Source organism: Drosophila montana, unplaced genomic scaffold (assembly GCF_035044405.1).
Source record: "Drosophila montana isolate Dmon_TW-CO22-7 unplaced genomic scaffold, ASM3504440v1 contig_1624_1, whole genome shotgun sequence".
NCBI classification, from domain to species: domain Eukaryota; kingdom Metazoa; phylum Arthropoda; class Insecta; order Diptera; family Drosophilidae; genus Drosophila; species Drosophila montana.
This window is the reverse complement of record NW_026996559.1, coordinates 1,966,627-1,988,899: the sequence shown is the minus strand read 5'-3', so window position 1 is coordinate 1,988,899 and position 22,273 is coordinate 1,966,627. Positions and strand designations below refer to the sequence as shown.

Sequence of the window (22,273 nt, the reverse complement as noted above, 5' to 3'; positions counted from 1 at the left end):
AAATGAAACATCTTCTTTTCGGCTTAAATGAATGTTTACAAAGTTATTTAAAAATGAGTTTGAAGCCGATCAAATTCATGCAACCATTTCCACCAATTTTCCACAAAAGCATGTGGAATCTTTGACATAAGCAGGTAGATAAACAAACTCTGTAGAATCGAACTTATCTATGTTTTAAACAATATCTTAACCACATCGCACAACTATGTATATCGTATAGCATCTCTGGGAACAATGAATATATCGCAAATGTGCAAATGTCTGGAAGGGTATTAAGTCTTTGGAACCCCAAAGTGAACTGTATCTATGAATCCAGATGTGATTTTAAATTTACTCAAAATATTATTAGCGAAACTGGATACATTTCGGCTAAGCAGGTTAACTTTGCTGTGTAAGTCGAACTCGGGCATTTAATAGGAAATAAAATAGGTATTTCCCAAGGCGCATATATCAAAATAGCCAGCCGGAAAAGCCGCAATGCAATTACGAGTAGAACAGAGAAACCTAATGAACCGACGCGAAGGTTTTTATGGCCATTTACTCGCCCTGTTCCAAGTCCGGGCAACAACTCGGTGCCATTGAAATGGAACGCAGAGAGAAGTAGAAACAACAATTACATTAGTTGAAAATGTTGAAATTACTTAAAATGCGTAATTAGCATTTTAATGAGCGTTTAATTAAGAGATTTATAAACGGTAGCAAGACTTGGTCCCAGCCCAGCTACTTACCAATCAAGGCTGATTTGGGTCTACGTCTGGCCATGGTATTGCTATACTTTTTGCCGCTGGCTAGTTCTACGTCGTTGTCATCGTCAGCGTCATCGTCATCGTCATCGGCATCGGCATCGGCATCGTATTGGCCATCGTCATTGTTATCGTTATCGTCAGGCAGTTGCAAGCGAAAGGCGGAAATGGTTCGATTCAATGAGCGCACGCTTCGGGAATTAAGCAAACATTGCGAAATCGGTAATCGGCGGAAAAAGCGGGGAACGCGAAATCTCTTCGACTGGCGCCTCAACAAATACTTTCAACACACTTCGCTTGGACATCCCAAGCAGCTGGGAGAATGTCACAATGCAATTCCACATATCGATGTTCAGCACCTTGATAATTTCTCGATTCAAGTGAAGCTCACGCAGTTGGTCAACACTTGACGCCCAGTTAATTGCTTGCAACACACACACACACACACACACACACACACACACACACACACACACACACACACGCACACACACTTTTCTAGCTGTTTGTTCAACTGTGCTTTGTCAGTACATCAAAATTACATTAGTTAGCGTCAAGCGCTAAGTGAACTATATGTGTATGTATGTACGTATATGCCGCCAACTATGTACAAATAATATATGCGCCATGAGTCGGCGCTAGAGTCGTACTACCCGACTACGCTTATAGCCCAACCGACCCATATTCCTATGTCTGCTCGCATCGAGTTTCGGTGTCGATGTGTTAATTAGTTTACTTTTCTTTGCTTTACTCTTGGCCAACAGTTTTCTTAATGATCGCAACTCGGCTTGTGTACACCTCATGGGAATGCTTACGCATGTAAGTTCCCCAACTACGAGCTAACCCACAACCGATTGAGGACTATCTCTGATTAAAGTTGAAATACTTTTGAATTAAAACAGGAAAGTACGTTATTTCGACATTCATTCGCTGAGACTCAAAAATTACTATATCAATTAGCAGCAAAAAAATAAAATACGAATTTGGTTTTAGTCGGGAGTACCCGATTGGGAGATACCGACTAACCGACTAGCCGACTAACACTAGCCATACATATCTTGTTTGGTTTGTGATTCTAAATTTCTTCCGTACATACATATACAAAAACAAAACACAAAAGTAATGCATTCTTCAACAATGTCGAAGTTTGTTGTCCGATCCTAATGAAGTTTTCAGGGCATAAAGATGGCATTCAAATATGTGTTCATACCAAAGTCGAAGACTCTCAAATACCTACTAAAATATGTTATCGGGGAGAGTTAAAAAGCATTTGTAAATATCAAACCCATTTAATATTAATATAATTGAAGCAGGTTTACGAGGATTTATTATTCAGATATCAGGCTTTTGTTGTTCCCAAGATCGATATGGTTGGATCGACTCAGCTCCTGATTAGGAATATATGTATATATACATTATGGGGTCGGAGATGCTTCCTTCTGCCTATGACAGTAATTTGCAAACAAAACATTAAGCCTCATCTTTACCCATTTTTGATAGGTTCAGCGTTTCAAAGAGAATTTTTATATATTTAGCTAAAGAAAGAAATCAAAAATGATTTGGAATAGAATTTGAATTCACAGTGAACAAGCGGGTGCAACCGACTGCGCAACAATCTATTCCCATTTCAATAACAGTCGGTAAAACTCTTCTTGATTATGGAATTCGTGACTTTAAGACTGTAACCACAATGGTTTTCAAACTGTCACCTTAGAACCTATTTGTGGGTGCGGTAATGGGTGTGCCTTGATGTTAAAAGAAGACCATCAACAATTGATTTGACAATTTGACAATTTTACTGACTCGAGACCCAAAACTGTGCCAGATATTATGTTGACGCCCCTGGCGGGCGTGGCATGAACGCGCACTTGAACGTAAATAGATAGACGTACATTCGTACGGTCGCGGCAAAGATTTGGCCACAATCAATTGTGTTACAACCAAGTATTTGAGCAGAGATTCGATTTGCAGCCGTAACCACAAATTGCACCGCGGCCACAACTCTGTCAACATAAACAAACAGTCCAAATTGCCGGTACACAAAGCTTCTGCAGTTGCCCTTGAAATCTTGTGGCAAATAAACGAAAACCTTGACGCTGGCCGAGTGTGGAGCAGAGCGGAGCAGAGGGGTCGAGAGGGGTTGCGCGAGTTGAGCAGTCGACAAATTTGCTGTCGATTCATGTCCGATACGTTAAACGAAACCAAATCTAAATTCGAATGCCTTCGGTCCGCCAAGTGCTACACATCAGCAGCAGCAGCAGCAACAACAACAACAACAACAACTACTCTATTATGCATGGAACGCCGGCTCGATCAAAGCGGTAAAGACATCAGCAAAATGATTGCAGAGGTAGCCAAAAGTTGTCGGTGATTAAACAATACTCGTAAAATGGGGGAAAAAAAAAACAATTATTGCTTGCCAATGATGGGTGGAAAAAAGGAGGCAAAGACGGTGGAGGGGGCGGGTAAGGGGGGGGGGGGGGCGGACAATACGTGAGGTCGACAAATGTTTTCGCGAGATGTGCTCCGCGGGGCCCAATGAATGAATTGAATGAAGTGAATGAATTGAATGAACGAATGCAGTCGAAAAGCAAACGAATCAAATCGAATGCTGCAGCTCGAATCCCAGCCTCACGCGTGAGATTGTGCGAACGGAACTCGTAAATCAATGTGCGATTGTTGTTGCTGCTGCTGGTGCTGCTGCTGCTGTTGACGATTGTCGTCAGCATCTGCCACTGGCAATGCCCCTACCCCTGCCCCATGCCCCTGCCCCTGCCCCTGCAGCCGACCCAGCCGCTGCCTCTGACTGATCATCATCAGGCGCTAAAACGTTCGATAAGCGTCAAAACGTTTGACTCTTTGATTAATCGACTTGTGGGGAGCGAAGAGCGTGAGTCCACAGTTTGAGAGTCGCAAGTTGGCACTGGAGCTTAAGGAGCTGTGTGTATGTGTGTGTGCGCCTTGCCACTTGGGGCATTAATTGGGCGCAAGCTGTAAATTTCTGCCGACTGCCGTTTAATTGACGAACGGCTCGGCTCGTCCGATCGTGCCACACGCATCTGGCCAAAACGCTTGCGACATGCAACGCCAGCAACAACAGCAACAACAACAACAACAGCGGCAGCAGCAACAAAAAACTTAGGGAAATTGCAAAACCATTTGGCCAGCTCTCTGCGCAGTCCGATATCCGGTTGACTTCGAGTTGTTGTTTAACAACTTATTAAATCATTTTTCTGCATATTTCGTTGCACTTTTCGTGCAAAAGCTACAGCCCACAAAAAACAGTTCGAATAAAAAGCCTCATAATAATAAATAAATAAAATATGGTATTGAGTTGGCCAGTAAGTACATTTAAACGCAACGGAAATGGTAAGTCGAGTGCTATGCTGTATATGCCACACAATTGACTATCTAGGCACAGTCTCTAGTTGAACATGGCCAAACAGAGAATGCATCTAGGGAGGATTAACATAGGAGCTGTGTTTATGAAATCAGAACATCAATTCCCCAGCCTGAGATCTAAGCTCTGCAGAAGGAAGGCAGACGACGACTTCTGCAATCCCATTAATATATATCTATACTCTTGATTGGGATAACGAGTTGGGTATATCAAAACATGTCCTTCTGTCCGTCTGCTTTTCTCCACAATGTCGATAAAGATCGATTTTGAAAGAAAGTATTCTAAGCATAGCTCTGCGATTTTACGAGGTAGAGACAGCAAGAGACACTTGGGTAAGTACTTTCTCATAAAAAGGAAACGGATTATTGCAGGTATCCTTTTTCCTTTTTTGGTATTTGCACACATAAATATCGTATTAAGTCTGGAAAATTGTAAATAGATCAGGTACAGGGTATATCGTAGTCGGACATTACAATAATACATTTAAGCCTTATCCTTCATGCGTCTGTTTGCGTTCTGTATTCTGGTGCCTACAAATATAAGTTCTTTTTTATAACCCATAAAAACTTAATTGGAGTTTTTGAGATACATGAAAGCTATCTCAAAAAACACTTTTGATAAACATGTTCGTTGATTAACGTAGGATGCCGTGAATATTCTGACATTACTTTCTGAAGAATTCGAACTTTCATGGTTTTAAATTTCTGGGTCATCTCTGCACTGAGCCACCTTCTCTTCAGTTGTAAAATAACTCAATGACCCGCGTTGTATTGCGAAGTTGCGAGGTTCTTAACGTGCAAGCAATTTCTTTTCTCTTAACCCTTAACGCACCTTAACCCAAAACCTGACCACACTTTTAACCATACAATTTAACTCTTTGAGAAATGGGAAATTACAAACACTCCATAATTTCTAAAAGCATGACTTCTATATGTTCTTATATTACCGAGATCTGAAATTAAATTCAATAATTAGTTGATTTTTATATGTTCCGTTCAGAGCACTCGTAATCAGTAGTTGACCTCAGTCGGAAAGTGTTTGCATGTTGGCAGCCCTTCTCATGGGTTTTCACCTGCGACTCTGCTTTGCAATTTCCCATGCACTTTTACACTTGAAATTGTGGCAAATAAGAAAACCGGACACGCCCACATACGCCCATTGTTTTGTAAAGTATGTCGAGAAAGTTTTCGTTTGCTGTTTTCATTCATTTGCAGGTGGTATTACGGCTGCCATTTGGCACAGCCCTCCGGTTGCATGAAAGTGTCAAAGTGCTCTCACAAATTTGCAACGCCTTGCAGAGCTGAAGTGTGCGACATTTCACAACACTGAAACACTGAAAAACAGACCTTATCTCAAACTAATTGTTTTCATATCTATTTTGAGATTTCTACCGATCTAAGCCAGCTAACTGAGTGATTTACAAAAAATCAAGCGGCTGTACTAAATTTTTATTATTATTTAAACCCAATAAGCTTAGTTCAAGTATTCGAATATTAAATATTAAGTCATGTCCAACCGACTAAACAATGATCTTTTTCTAGTCCATTAAAAGCGGAACTCAGTTGAAAAGAATCTGTTCTTGAATATTCGTTTTTTGTTTGATGACTTAAAGACTGTAATCCTGCAGCTATAATTTCTAGTAATATTGATTTATGCGAACCGGGAGAGGTCGGGGTATTTATGGCGTGATCTATAGAGGCAGTTAGTAGTCTACCTGACTTTAGCTGTCTGGCTATAAACATGTGAGAGATATACATTTTGAAACAGAAATATAATTACTCCGTTTTTTCCCAATCGAAAATATTGTTAAAATTTAAAATTCACAACTGTTCTTTGGATTATTTATCTAACCTCCACATAACATACAAAATGTTCTACCTATGGAAATATGCTGCTGCCATAAGTTGTAAGCTTCCTGTCGTTATCCTTGGCAATGCTGCGAATGCACAGCAAATGTAGTGTTGGATAACGTTCTGATTGTTTTAGCCTAACGGTCTACTGGCTCGTTAAAAGTTCACGCTGTAATTAAGTCAAGTTACTGAACTAGTTGGCGACCCAAAAGCTATCATCTTAAGTAATTTGCCAATAGCTGTCGATAGAGAAACATGCGCTTCAGATATGTTTTATATCTGGCTAGATATTTGATGAGTAGACCAACTAGCTTACAACACTGCATGAATTGAATACATGCAGGTATATCCTTGATAATTTCATCTGTCAAACTTTTATCGTTTCTATCGACACACTGAAAATTAATTAGCCCCTGTGTATAGAAGTCGTGGCAATTTGTCAAAATCTTCAACTTAATCTTGAACAAATATTTGCACAATGAACCACGTTCGATTGGAGACAAGGGACGGATCCCTTATACGCATCGATTTTGGTGTCCTGCAGCGGTCAAAGGTCATTCAGCATATGTGCCAGTACAGCACAGCGGAAAACGCATACAAAGAGCTGATACTACCGGTGCATGGCATCAATCACGATGTACTACTCAAAATTTTGCTCTGGATGGAGTACCACAAGGGCGAAGAGGAACCCGCCTGGGTCCAGAGCAAAGACGAACCCGCCGACATCGAACGCCACATTGACGACTGGGACAAGGAGTTTCTGCGCGAGAAGCTGGCGACCGTACGGGCCATAATGAAGGGCGCCGACTACCTGGACATACCCTGGCTGGTGAAGCTCTGTGCCCGTAAGCTTCGCATTCGCGGATCCGCAGAGCTATATCTACGCATTCTAGGAACGATAGCGCCACTCGATTAGTTGATGTTAAATAGTCTGTATATATGTTTGTGTGTACATACACGCCGAAGATCATTAACTAAATTTCAACCAAATAAATGTACAGTTGTGGTTCACGATGATCTTAACTAGCCCAAATCTACATACTTAGCCCGAAAGTTCTTTCCCCCTAAGCTTACATTCTTGCCCGATTTCTGAATTCGAAAATATCATTTTGTCATGTGTGTGTATAAATTGTTTTAGGTTTATGTGATCATGTAACTGAATTCCTAGCCATTTGCCAGCTTAAGAATGCGATTACATAAGATAGAAAAACAATATGTATAAAAATGAAACATGCTCTCAAAGTCTGCCAAACCCAACTCTCAACTCTCGTTTAAGCCCTGCTCTGCAATTTTCTTGGTATGTGCGCACATTTAATGAATTTTTCGCGTGCTGCGCATTAATTTCCATACATTTTCATGTTGCATTGTAGGTTTTTGTACATACCCTTACAGCGGGTATCATGGCTCCAACACGAAAGGAAAACCCATTCAGACTGAAAAGTTAACATTTTGTTGAAATTTTATTAGAATCGAACTCCATTAAGATAGCTCGACTTAACGAATAGATTCGAACGCCTAGTGAGACGATGATTATAGCCAACTTTAGGATCATTACAAATATTTAATATTTATTCGCATATATTTGACAGATATTGATTGATATTTATATATCGTTTACTTAAGTCCAATATGTATAAGTGGAAAGGGTATTTGCTCTACGGCTTGCCGTTTTCTTTTGAAGTTTTATTTTTTTGTTTTCATTTATTTTCTTGTTTGCGCTGTTGTTGAACGCCTTTGTCACCGATTTATGCGAGTGAGTGCAATGTTGTTATTGTCTGGTCACACGCATGCGCAACACCATAAACAACAACAACTGCAGCAACAACAACTGCAGCAACAACAACTGCAACAACAACAACGCCCAGCAATTTTCACTGCATAGTAAAAAACTATGTTTCGGAATTTGTTGACTTCTTCATTTGCATTTGATCGTAATACGACTGCAATTTTATTGCATTGGCCATTGAGCAAATGGCCAAGCGGCCAAATGGCAGCCAGGCCCAGGCCCAGGCCCAGTCCCAGCCCCACCGCACTCGGCATCGGCGCCATTTCGAGTACTATAATTAAATCGCTTTAATTGCACAGCCATTGCACTCGATTGGGGCAATTGTGAGAACCATCGTCAGCTGCAGACAAATGGAATCGAAATCGGAACACGGAATACGGAATTCGGAATTCGTAATGCGACGATTGCACAATAAATTGCTAGCAATTTGTCGACTCTCATTGTGAATTACAAACTCGACGCAGACTCGAATTCCAATTCCGATCTGCATTCGATTTCGAGCGCTTAACGAGTTGCCAGACAAATTGAAGCCATTTATTGGCTATGACAAGTGCAGGGGGGCCCTTTGTTAACCCGCCAACAACAGCTGGAAAACACAATAAATGCAGAACAACATTTCTTACTCTCTCGAGTTTTGATCTGTTTGATACTGACTCGGCTGCGTTTTATTGTAGCTACGATATACCGAGAACCATCAAATTTCCCCCAGATCCCCATATGAAACAACCTTTTCTTTTCTTTTTTTCTTAATAGAATATCCTTGGCTTTCTTTAAAAAACATTTTTATACGCCATCTTGTTATTCCGAATATTTAATAGCGCTGAACTCAGCAGCTACTTAAGAATAAGCACCATAGTGTGGGCTGAAGCGAGAAGAAGCGTCTTCGTCTGCCTTTTGTATATTACGGAATTCAGAACTCGATACAAGTTATCTAATAATCCTAGAGAACGCGTTAAATGTTTCAACTGCCTTATGATAGTAACTACAACTTTTCATTATCTATCCCAAATCCAATCCCCCCGAAAAGGTATATACATATATACTTGATCAGGACGACGAGCTGAATCGGCTTCGCTATGTCCGTCTGTCTGTCGATCTCTGGAACAAAAGACCTGAAATTCGAAATATATATTCTCATTTTCTATAAGCAAAATAATTGTATAAATTTAATCGAAACCTCGACCCATTTACAAAATATAGATTCAAATTTATTTTAAGACTTTTTTTAAGCATAGCACGTAGGTTATAAGAGTGAGATTCATGACATTTGGTATGTAGGTTCTCGTATAGATTATATAGATTTAAGAAATTTCATTTTTGGATAGTTCGAAATAAATTAATTTTCAAAGGATGAGCCTTCCGATTGCGTACATAGTAGACATATTTGGTTGCCACATTTATGCCCTAAATGTTTCACAGAGATCGGACTATAGGCACCGACGTAGCGTAGAGAATAAAGCTTGAATGTCTGTAAAGATAGGTGTTCAGGGTATCTCATAGCCGGACATTCCCCAACACTCTTACTTGCTTATACTTATATGTGGAGGTATTTCAAGTACAAGTACAAATTTTGCTCAGTAAACGCTCAAAAATGAACTCTTAAATTCTGGTTCATTCAGATTTTAGTTTTGTTTATTATATATTTTCAAGGGGCATTCCAATTGGAATTGAACATCGGCAAAAACTGCGCCTTTTTATTTTGGCAGCTGTAATTGAAAAGCGAACAACGGCAACACGAACGAGCGAAGAGCGAAAAGCGGCAGCCGCAAATGAAAATGAATTTGTTGCAGATAAAGATAAGGCCGATGATGATGATGACGATGATGATGGGGATGGTGAGTGTGATCATAATGATGATTAAATGCTGATGATGTGAATGATGATGATGCGCGTGCCGAGGCGCCATTTGGTGTTTGGCTAACCAAAACGATCTCTGTGCAAATTTGTTAACGCTTCCGGCCAGGCCAACAAAGTTAGGCTGAGGCTCGAGCTGGAGCTGGAGCTGGAGCTGAAGCTGGAGCTGAAGCTGAACAGGCTGCCTGGCCACCTGCCACAGACGTGCTACTGTTATAACAACAGCAATAACAATAACAACAACAACAACAACAACAACAAGAAAAACAACTGCAGTTTGCCTTTTGATAAGTTTTAGACATTCACTTTGCCTTCTCGTTCATTGCCAAAGAAAAACGCGTCATAATTTCCGCGCTGCTTTTCACAAAGCCAAATTCAAAAATAAAAATAAAAATAAAAATAGAAATAAAAAAACACACTCTAAGATTCAAGTTTGGATTCAATTTTGATTTGAATGGCAGCGGGTGAAAGATGAGTTTGCATTTTATATGTTGGACATAAACGTATATAATTATGGCACCACGGTCATACAATTAAGACCGCGAGTATTTGTAGATCTAATGCGAGCAAATCCTGCTACAAGCTTTTGACATTTAGTCAAGATTTGCTGGGCTACCCGTTCGAGACAATTCCCTCCCTATATGTACCATACGTACATATGTGTGTACTTTCGATTTAGAGCGAGGCAATTAAAACAACTGCCCGGAAGCCGTGCCCAAATGTCCGCTGCTCTCTGATCTCTGAGCAGCTGCTGGGCTAATGGGCAGTGGAGTCGGGGGCCCAGTTTGGCCAGAACAGCCAGAGCAGACCCGTTAATTATGGCTAATAAATATTAGCTGCCAAAAGTGCAATAAACCAGCGGTGAAACGGCGATAAAGACAACTAAAACAGAAACACGGTAACATGGTCTTACCCGAACTCCGACTGCGACTGCGACTGCGACTGTCACTGGGAACGAGATCGCGGCCGAGGCAGTGCCTCCGTCTGGGATTGGTCATATATCATGGCAGTTAATTGCAGTTGAATGTGGTAACAGGCCCACATTGAAGTTTAAGCACACAAGCAACTGCCATGCAAAAGAAGCACACGCACCAGTGTGCACATTGACAAAAAACCCATCGAACCTGACCAACTATTCAAATAAAAAAACGTAATTGGTTTTTCAATTTGACTTTAAAAATAACTATATACTCTAGCCGAAATTCTTATTCACAGAACCGTCTAAATACGAGGAAATCATGTTTACTTTTACAAAATATTTAAATTCTTATTAATTCGAAAACAGAAAACCCCATTCAATTCAAAAATTCGAACTTGAATGTAATTTTCTTTATGAATAAACCGTTCTTCAATCAATCGATTTTTACCAGAACCTATCGATTAAGCAGGGCTGTTTCATCTGCGTTAAGTTGGCTGCGATTGAGCACATTGCCATTGGAATTCTAATTGGAATCGTAATACATAGAGAGAGAGAGAGACAGAAAGAGAGAGAGCGAGAGAGTTGCGGCTTTCAGGTTTTCTTAGCTGCTTTTCTGACTTTCAAATGACAGGCTAACAATAAACTGAGTCCCAGTTTCTCAGTAGGCTTTGAATTCATAAAATCAGATTTGCCATCCGGTCAAATTTTCACTTCATTATCGAAGCTTGTGCTGTAAACGCAAAGATTTTCTCTGTTTCGTTTTCGATTCGCTTGTTATTTGTTTCCGGGCAATCCAGAAAGTATTCTGTGCATTACCATTACCCACCATCTATTTACTTCGGATATAATGTCGACCAACGAAATAGTCTTGACCGCCGATGTGCGGCAGAGAATTCTTGAGTATGCAAAGCGAATGGAAAGAGCCGGTAAGTTCCAGTCCAAGTCAGCTCGACAGTAGTAGAGGGTGTCATGAATATACTCAAACTTCAGGTAGCGACCGCTTCGACAAAGAGCCAAGTGCTGAAAATGGTCAAGTCCTTTCGGAGCTGGACGACAGTGAAACTGCACATCCGATCGCCCAAATGCCAAATCAGACCGCTCATCTGTTGTCTGGACAAAACAGGGCCTGCACTGACAATAAAGAAATACGAAACCATATGGATATTATGCTGGAGGAGGAGCATCCCACACGTCGCGGCAATCTGCCGCCGCACGCGGTGAAGATCCTCAAGAGCTGGCTATACGAGCATCGCTATAACGCGTATCCCAGTGAGGTGGAGAAGCGGATTCTTGCCCACAAGGGAAACATCTTGGTGCAGCAAGTTAACAACTGGTTCATCAATGCGCGCCGCCGCATTCTGCCCGGCATGATACGTCGGGATGGGAACAACCCATCACATTTTACCATCTCGCGACGTTCCAAGAAGTCCATTCCCAACTATATGCAGCCCATGAATGTAAATATAAATAATGCAATGGATCTTGGTACAGGCTCTCCAGACTCTGATCTGGTACGTCCTCAGCCCTCGCCGCTTTGGAGACTTTCGCTTATTTTCCTTCTTCTTTTTACTACGCAGGATATTGACAATAGTCCTTAGGTCCATAAATAATCGCCAGACCTTAGGTTAAACATTGTGAATCTTACAAGAACTAAAGAAAATGGCAAATATTTGGTACATAAAGAGACTTAAAAAGTTCACACAACCGTCGGTATTCTCCACAGTTAAATTTTAGAATAATATTTACCAATAACAAAAGCTCATATTTGCCATTAAGAATATAAGCATGAAGCGCGTAGTAAAATTGTTTATTTATCAACTGTTCAGCAAAAAGTTGATATACTCTATAAAAATAAATCAATCTGATTGTCTTGGGAGCAATGCTCCTTGGCCTAATAAGGAGAAATGGAAAACACGCAAACACACAAACAAAGCAACCATATTAGAACTATGAAAATATACGAGTACACTAAATGAAAACACATAGTTTGGAATATTTATAAAATAAACGTATTTGTATAAAGCATGGTTACAAGCTCAATGAACTTATTGACTGGGTCGGTTCACGATTCGAACCAGTGCCCCGGTTTGAGGTCTTATGATAATAATAATATATCCCATTTTTAGAAAGAACAATTCGATTTGAGCAACTGTCAAAAAATTGAACGCCCAGGACGCAATAGTTCTAACGCACTTTTGGCAAAATGGCGAACCGAATGCTAGGCAAATAAGCCTTGTACCACTGTGCACTGCAAGTAGCTTGCAACTTGCAACCGGTGATTAAACAACGTTTAAACAAACGTTTTGCTGACCAGCCGATACGCCCCCCCACCGATACATACCACAGCTCCCGGCAAGTGAGGGTAGGGGGCATCTGGGCATACGCCATATAGTATACCATATGCAGATCGAGATTATTGAGCGCTTTGTTTTGAGTTTAGTTTGGGTTTCGGTTTCCTCATTTGCAAGTCGGGCGACAATGCATGCCATTAAACGAGTCGAGGACTACATCAAAATCGAACATAGTTATCAGCACGCTATAAGGCAACGGTCAGCCGCAATTAGAACACTTAACACCTGGCTGGTGCCGGGAGGTGCGGGGCGGGCGATCGTTCGCATTGCACAGCATTTCGTAATAGTTTAATAACCATTTTTTTTTTCTAACCGGCCAGACGCATAGCCGGGGCACTCGGGGCTGTCGAAGTCGATCAATATGTTGCTTTAGTTGCTGTAGGACTTGAAATTGAATTTAATTAAAGTTGATTATAACGACAAAATGATTAATTAAGCCAATTTGAGACGCCCACTTGGCCCAAGCCGGGCCAGAGCAGCGGCTAAAAGGCCTAGATACATATACCATACACAAATACATGCAGATACATATGTATCTGCACATGCCAGCGCACATACATAACTAAACACATGCGTATGCATGAGCATGTGGCACAGTCAGCACCAACAAGCAGCGTCCAAGTGTCGTTGTTAATGATTATTGAAGCTGGCGACATGTCTGCCTGCTAAATTGTTGCTAATGTCGTGCCATAATTCAATGCAAGCGCCTCATAAACAAACAGCTTTGTTACGCGGCTCTGAAGTGGGGAGCTCTGCAGGGACTGAGCCGCAAATGGGCTGGAAGGGGGGGGGGGGGGTAGACGGGCAGACGGATAGCCGCGTAGCCGGGTAGGCGGACTGTGTACATGGCCGCTATCAGTTGCAAGTGTTGAAGTCATAAATCTGCATAATGATCATGTCTATGCGAGTGCGTCTGTGTGTGTGCGTGTATTGGCCCGAAGTGCGTGTGGGACGTGCTAACAGTTAACAACAAAGACCAAATTGGCCAAGAGTCAAATGCAATGTTTTGGTCTTTCGCATGCTCGCCAGGTGCAAAAGAGAAAGAATCTGAGCCAACTCTTGACATGGCCCAAACAGTCTCTCAGTGTCTTAGTTTGCTTCTTCCTTTCATTTTTTATACCCTGTACTCATTGAAAAGGGGTATAATGGTTTTGTTCAAAGTCCCGTAACTATCATAAGGATTCATCTCCCACTCCATAAAGTATGCACAATATGAATGTTCTCTAATCCGGACATCGCCCGTCTGACTGTCTCGCCCTCTCGAAAGTTCCCTCCATTACATTATTATCGATACATATCGGTTTTCAGACCAGATATATCTCCGAGGTAGCATACACATATTACAAATATTCAACTTTTTGCAGGTATTGCCTTGCGCTTTGGAACAAAAGTTTAAGAGAAGAAGAAGCATATCCTTCATAGAGGGCGCTACAAAAGCTAGGCGCGAAGGAGAGGGTATACCCTAGCAAGGAACTCTCGACTGCAGCACCCTTACTTGTTCGATATTGTTAAATTTAAATTTAGAAGATTAAATGAAACAAATAAAATAAAGAAGCTAGATTTGATTTAATTAAGTTTTATAGAATCAAGGTTAGGTTTCCTCACTGGATTTTACCTGTACGCTCGGAGAGAAATTTAGCTTTAATTGTATCAAGAGGCTATACAATAGCTCCTTCTTCTATTAAACAATAACTATAAGATAATAGCTGGTATTCTGAGACATAGCCGAAAATCAGCCTACAAATGGAACCCCCATAATTGCGCTGTGCATGCTGATATAATGTAATTAAAATTTTATAAAATTAAAAATGTTAAAATAGGCGACTCTTTTACGATCTGAAGCTTCTCACAAGCTGGAAAACAGTCACAATCTCAGCCAAATGATATTAAAAGCCCATTTCATTGCCAATTTAGGTCCAAAGCGTTCACTTATCGCTCTTAATTGTAATTATAATTTGTCTGAGCTACAATTAAAGCTTATGCTGCGTGCCTCGCCTGCCCCACCTGCCCCATAAACAGCGTTGATTAGCAATAATTGCGCTACGAAACACGTTGGAGTGCCATACAAGACCTGAACACAGATGCTGGCTTGGCCTGTCTATCAGTCCCCCACGGGGGACGAGTCTTTGGGTAGCTTGAGAATGCCACAGACGTCTATATTTGAGCAGCCAATTGGCGCCCAGACGAAATTGGCCAAGAAGCGTGACAAATGTCATAAACATGAGACGGCCAATGAATCTGATCTGATCTGGCCAACGGAGGCAGGGGGCAACAGGATGCGATCAATGGCAGCATCGATGCGGCTGCGAGCGCTTTTATGGATCGTTAGAATGCCACAAAATGCGAAATACTTGGAAATACAATTGATTGCACAGGAAGCTCATAAATTAAGCCGAAAAATACAGATACAGATACAGATACAATTGCTGCCACAGTTACAGATACAGATTCAGATACCGATACCCAGAACACATGTATGCAATGACAGTTTGCAATTTTGCAATTGAGAGCACAAGCTGTTATTTTTGACTCGATTATTAAGCCAGAAACGTGCATTTGAAATCAATCAGACGCTGCCCGAGCTTATGACAAGTTTATTGCAGCAACAGATACAGATACAGCTAGAGATACGGATACAGATACAGCTACAGCTGGAGATACAAGTGCAGTGGCAGCTTAAATAGTTGCTGATCTATTCCGATCTTATCCAGCTGACATATGTGACACTGACAATGTGTTCGAACGAACCGATCGATGGGACCACCGCGTGTGGCTGCCACAACGGCAACAAGCGATTGACATGGACACAGACACGGCACGGACTTGGACACGGGCACGACACACGGCTTACAAGCTGGCAGGGACTTGGCCGGCTGCCAATATGCCGAAACAAGGCGGGTTCAAAAGCGACAACACTTGAATTAGAATTAGTTGCACGAGGGTCAACTGATAAGTTGCCAATCTATCAGTTTGCTCACATCAGCTTCAGTTCCTTTCCCTAATTGCATTACATTATCCGTGCACAAACTTCATAACAATGTATCTAACCATTCTTATCCATTATGTTGAAGGTTATATTCATTGTACTGCACTACCAAAAGACAATATCAAATAGATAGAGTATGTGCCCATAAGACAATCACACAAATTCCTAGTATCAGAAAGTCGATTGGATATGTTTGATATATATTGATACATCATCATTTGGATAACACAGATTATAATCAGTTTGTAAAATATAGGATACCCTATAGTTATCTTTGATCAGTATTGACAGCACGAATTTCTCGCTCTCTCTCTCTCCTTTTGTCTATCGGTCTGAGAGACTACAGGGTATTTGATAATCGTGCAATCTTACCTATAAGCAACCTGTTACTACTTGATTTGTTTGTCATCGTCAAAGCAGCTCGAGTGTAAATTCAAATAATTTTAACGATAAATTTAAATTCATTATAGCCAGAAAAATTTTGCGATAAATTTAAACTCATTATATATGAGCCAGATAAATGTTAACATTGGTTGCGTTGTATCACAAAATATGCGATTATTTCATTATTATTACAATTGTAAATATTAATTTTGCTTGCTTTTTAACTGACAATCGCCTCTCTTAACATTTTGAGTTATTCGGCACCTGCCAAATCGAAAAGATACTTTTCATAGATACTCGCAATGTTCATAGGCTTTTGCAATTTCAATAAACGATTTCCTCATTTGCTGCGATCGAAAATAAATTAAATAATGTTAACATAATTGTAATCTCAAATTGTTTGGCCCAAAGCGAAATGTGCGCCACGCCCCGCAACAAGCGGAGATCCAAATGCGCAGATAAATTCCCAATAATACGAGCAAAAATTTAAGCATATGATGGAAAGCGAACAAAAGAGATACACACACACACACACATACGTGATGTTGCATCATTGACAAAGTTGTGTGGCATAATTCGGCCGCTGATTGTTTTTTGTAATTTGAGGATCAAATTAAACAATTGCATAAGGCAAACAAATTGCCCCTAGAAAACCGAATACTTAAAGCACAATATATTAAAGCATCCAATAAACAAATGAAGGCAGATTGAGCCTCTAGAACTGTTATTCTGAAGCGGGCACTTTAAAACTGTGTGTTAAGACAATTTACGGACAGGTCGATAGAAGAGTATATTATTATTAAAATGAGAAAGGAAGATACAACAACAAGAAGGAATCATATCAAATACTGGAATTACTCCTCGGACTCTGCGCTAGAACAAGTTGAGAATTACAGCGCTCAGAATGTGAAAAATGTGCTGAAGAAAACACTTTATATGAACTATATATTCAACTCAAATGTCGCTAAATAGATTTAACACACAGCCCAAGTCTATACCTATGAGAAAGAAGATACGCAGCGTGTTTCCTTGGAACTGATTACCAAAGAAATGGAAGATATAGACAATTGGCAGATATAGGAAATTGGAAGAATAGAAAGAAATAGGCAATTGCTACCATTTCAATTAAATCTCAAAAGAACCCACAGCCTGATAATTCACAGGTCTGTGCGCCGTATTGCAGTGCACATTACGAAGGTTCCGATCGGTTCCGTTCATGGACTTCAATAAATTTCAATAATTTTTAGCTGTCGACGGCTACCCGCTGAGTGTTATGCTGATTGGCTGACAACGGGGTGCGCTGACACTTACTTGATCGGAATCGGAATTGGAGTCGGAATCGGAATCGGAGTGGATGTTGGGGCTGCAGCTGGAGTCGGGGCAACCTTGGATGTGTGTGAAACCCGTTATGGCCGGATAGCCATTATCTGGTTGCATATTTTCCAAGACATGCCTACGAACATAATTGGGTTTTAATTGATACAGAAAAACGAAAAAAAAATAAAAACAGAAAACTGAATTCGAAAACTGACTGAAAACCCGAAAAACCAACATGCAAATTCTAGTAAAGGGAAGTGATTAATTTCCATGCGGTTCGAGTGTCTAGTCTGGTTTTTCAAATGAATGTGTGTGTCTCTCTGTGCCTGTGTGTGTGTCTGTGTGTGTGTGGATATATATCATATCGAATTACCCGCGGCCTTAACAACACAATTATGACTTGTTTCGACTGGCGACCAAAAAGCCAAGCGGCCAATTGAATTGGCCTAATGAGTGCAACGAATTTGACAGCCTAACCGCAAAAATGTGGTCGAGTATTCGTTTCGTATAGGCCATATCTAAAGAGTTGGAAGCAAGTTCGCATAGCAATCCATAATGCAGCTAATCGAAGCGATTGTCAATTCGAATTCGACTGCGAGCTCCAAATTGTGTGAAAGGGCCGTCGCGGCAGCAAACGACATTGTCAACATTCATGAATACCACTGAATATTTACATCCATATATATTCACACCGATATACCTATATATGGATATATTGTATCTGCGTATCAGCGCTTTTGTGCGGCTACCAATTACAAAGTCGCGCCCACGAAATTTACATACAAGTAAGTATGGAAACAAAGCCAAGCAAAGCTATTCCATGCATACATATAGAAATACAGGTATATTTATATTCGTATCTACAAAAATATGTCTTACAAAGTGGATCGGTTTTTTGGCAAGGAACATACTCTCTCATTGTTCTCTTTAAGAAACCCTCTAGAAATCGAACAAAAAGTGTTGCCACAATCTTTATGGTGAGTGAGCTAAAGAGATAAGTATTGTGTCTTTAAAGGACCTCGAATAGAAATGAACAATTAATTTTCACCAAAAAACAAACATTTACACAGTACAAAGCCCATTTTCAGGCAAAGTACGATTAAACCTGTGTCTAATCAAAATTTAATTAATTTATGAAAGCAATTCTTCTTTCTTCTCACCTTGAAAGCAAACAAATTATTTGCATTAAAAGTGACATCATATAAATTCTTATTTGCCGATAATTTCATTTATAGCATTTCGATCAAATTGTATTCTTGGGTAAACACAATTTCATATTTATTAAGCCAAATACATATTTAAAAAAAATATATATATATTTTTTAAAATTAACTGCGCACTGAACATTACGAGCGTTATGCTTTTATAAATATTTGCTTTAAATTAGAATTTGTTCAAATTAAATCTATTTCTCAATTCCTGGTCATCGCAAACGTTAACAAAACTGATATGCCCCACGCTACCCTATAGCTTGGGCACACAATGCTGCAATTCATCAGCAGGCAATTAGCATACAGCCATAAAGCGAAATCCAACGACTGACTTAATGGAGTCATTTTGGGGCTATGGAGCGCCTAAAGCTTTCAGGCCATAGCCAATCTAGATGCAACCCCCGCCAGTCGGCACCCAGCCACACCCCAACCCCAAAATATCTTGGCGCTGACTGTGCCTAATACGCTGACATGTCTCTCTGTGTGTGAGTGTGTGTGTGTGTGTGTGTTTATACGAGTTTATTTACATTTTGTCTTGGCTGGGCGCAATAATGCTAAAGTTCGTTTCTTAAGTCTTTCGTTTTATCGGCGTCAAATTGCACAAATGCGCAAAACAGAAACTTTTACTTTTATTTAACGGCTCGTGCAACGATAAAAACTAAACTGCACACATACTAAACACCCAAATATTAACAACAAGAAAAACAACAACAAAACCAAAGCAGCTGCTGGTAAATATCTTTGGCCTGGAGATAATTATTTGCTATCTCAAATATTTTGCTATGTCAGCAACAATTTTTGTTTTTCTGGGATTAACTGAGACTTGCTTTGGCTAAGACATAAAGTTCAACAACAACAACTACAACAAAAACAATAACAACGACGAAACAAATTCGGGTGGGTGTTGTTGCAGTTGGATTTGCAGTTGCAGTTGCACTCGTTGATTAACGTTAATTGGAGGTGCTGCGACTTGCCACTGGCAGTACAGGCACAGTATGGGGCGCGGCATTACGGCTTAGAATGTGCGGCGCAGAGAAAGCTCTGTCGATTTTTGAAACAGCCAAAAGAGGTCCGAAAATATGAAAAGGAAAATAAGCTAAAATAGAGACGTAAATCGGTGCCAAGGTTGCCGCGAGACACAGTCAAAGCCATAATTAGATCAACAGTCATAATTTTTATAGTTGTAATTATTGTGGCTCGTTACAGTAGGGCGCCAGCAACAATGGCAACTGCAACAGCAACAACAGCAACAACAACAACACCAACAACAAAAAACACCAAACACCAAAAAAAGCCGCCTTAAAATTTGAAGCAATAACGAAATAATAAAAAAAAAACACTTTAATTTGAGCGCATTTCATTTTGTCAAGTCGCTTGGCCTGTTGGCTTTTTATTGTTAGCAGCCAGTTGTTGTTGCTGTTTGTTGTTGTTGCTTTTGTTTTATAAACAAATAGAAACAACCACAGGCAACAATGGGGCATGTTTGTAGGGCGGCCGCGGCTTTGCCTCACTTCTAGCCGCAAATTCGTAGCCAATTTAAATGTCATTGCGCCATTTTGATTTCGATTTTATTTGCTTTCCCGCATTTAATTCGAAATTGAATCGAAAACACACAAAACAAAATACAAACTAAACCAGCTCGAGCAGAAACTAAAACAAACCAAAAACCTACAGAAACTAAACGAAACGAAACGAAACCTTATCAATCGCAATCAATTCATCTATAAACAAGAGCGTTGCAGGCAATCAAATTGGAATGGAACTGCAGCCGATGGACGATTAGGGGGGCAGGGACAGCAGGTACAAGAGGTCAGGCTCGGGTTCACGAAAGGCGTCAACTGGCCACTCACAAAGCGATTGCAGATACAACTGTCAGATAAGACAAACAACGTTTGAAAGTGAAAGCCCCGCCGTTAGGTTCTCGGGTCGGGGCAGCAACAGAGCATCTGGCCAGGATCAGCTGGAGGTGCTGAAAGCCAAACCTAAAGCATGAATCGCGACCTTTGAACCCGATCGAATGCTCAAAAAAGCGACCCCATTTTAACAATTCGTTCCATTTGACTTTAAGTTTCTTTTTGGTTAAAAACCAAAATTTACTTTGTCTCTCTAATTTTGAAGATTCATGCTTACAAGCTCCGAAATCTATGATATTCATATTCATATTTCATATTCTTAAAATTTCCCTCTAGCAATAATATTTTATTTAAAAAATATCTAACATAACATAAATATGGATTTTAGATACAAGTAATTATAGAAAACTGCTTCAATCTGCAACTAGTAAGATACATTTTTAAAAGTAACCTTAAACCTTTTTTCTTATTGGTATTTTGAAAAATGCTTTCTAAAGAATAACAAATTGCATTTCAGCCCTGCTTTGAAAAAGAAAGCTGTTTAGAAAGCAATTCTCGAATTACCTGGATTATATTCACTGCAAATGGCGGAAAATAGGTGAAAATGAATGGCTGCAAGCTGATTTTGAACCGAAGTCCGGAATTCCAATTTTTTTTTACCATGAACCGAACCTAACAGCAAGCCTGTTATCCAGAAGACTGCCAAACCGAAGCATTGTGAATAAATAGGATTTGGTTCAATATAAAAAACTTTTGAGGGAGACTCAGCAACAACGCATAAATAAAGTTGACCCCAACCAATAATTAAAATAAAACTTTAATCTAGCCCTAATTGGTGGATTCCAATTTGGAGAAACGTTCAAATGTAGCCCGCATCTTTTATATGAAAATATGCACATTTTGCAATAATTCTTAGTGCAACGGGCAATTGTGAATTTAAAATAGATTTCAAATTTTGAATATTTGTGACATACTAAGGTTTGAAACATATGCTGGGTTTCAGTAGTTGGAACAGCAGCTTCAGGAACCAAACCAACTACAACATTTTTTTGGACTTGAAGTCTGGTCAATTCCAAAATTAGGTGGAATTGAAAGTTGAAGCAATAGCCAAGTCATAACAAATATTTATTCAATATTTTTCTGGCTAAAATTGAACGCCGTTAAACATTTTTAAAGTTGAATCTCAAAATTGTTTGAAACTATTTCTGATATAGTGTCTTTTAAGTTATTTATATTTATGACCCTAAAAAAATGTGGGTTTTTAGGTTCTAATATTTAGCTAAGCATATGTGGGTCTTTAATATTCCCTTAAGAACATCAAGTTGTCCTCCTTGGTTGCTTTAGTGCGCTTCCCCTACAGAAACCTATTTGCCCAACTTTGTCACCTTGCTTAATGCGCATCCGTTGTGGTCAAATGGTTCCCGATTGAAGGATTGAATAAATCCAGTTTTCACACGAGTTTATTTGCTTGAACATCCAGCAAAATCATTCGATCGCACCTTAGAGCCACTTGCTGGTGGCTTTGCTTTGAAGCGCGCCACTCTTTGAGCACTCACGCACTCAAAGCCAACTACTTAACTTGGTCAATGGCCATCGGGGCGGCAGCTGGCAGCCAAGTT

At 40.1% G+C, this 22,273-nt stretch overlaps 3 protein-coding genes across 10 annotated transcripts in view; 2 read left to right on the top strand and 1 right to left on the bottom strand.

The window, feature by feature from the left end:
• Positions 1-22,273, bottom strand: part of LOC135440596 (hormone receptor 4) — a 49,439-nt gene that overhangs the window by 18,439 nt on the left and 8,727 nt on the right. Inside the window, exon 1 of one of the 7 annotated variants that reach the window (XM_064699857.1) lies at positions 729-1,174. The exons of the other annotated variants lie outside the window; for them this stretch is intronic. The gene's annotated coding sequence lies outside the window, so the exon portion shown is untranslated. Of the gene's footprint in view, positions 1-728; positions 1,175-22,273 lie in introns of those variants that run through there. 7 annotated transcript variants of the gene reach the window in all.
• On the top strand, positions 6,356-7,030 carry LOC135440512 (uncharacterized). Its single transcript, XM_064699724.1, has one exon. The coding sequence runs from the start codon at positions 6,472-6,474 to the stop codon at positions 6,907-6,909; it is 438 nt and encodes a 145-aa protein (XP_064555794.1). The 5' UTR covers positions 6,356-6,471; the 3' UTR covers positions 6,910-7,030.
• Positions 11,227-12,443, top strand: LOC135440519 (homeobox protein AKR-like). 2 transcript variants are annotated; one of them, XM_064699733.1, is made up of 3 exons: positions 11,227-11,478; positions 11,543-12,009; positions 12,130-12,443. In XM_064699733.1, exons 1-3 carry the CDS (start codon positions 11,400-11,402, stop codon positions 12,148-12,150), a joined length of 567 nt encoding a protein of 188 aa, XP_064555803.1. In that variant the 5' UTR covers positions 11,227-11,399; the 3' UTR covers positions 12,151-12,443. The 2 variants fall into 2 exon arrangements, with proteins under 2 accessions (XP_064555803.1, XP_064555802.1); XM_064699732.1 differs by having other exon boundaries at positions 11,230-11,478; positions 11,543-12,063; positions 12,130-12,432.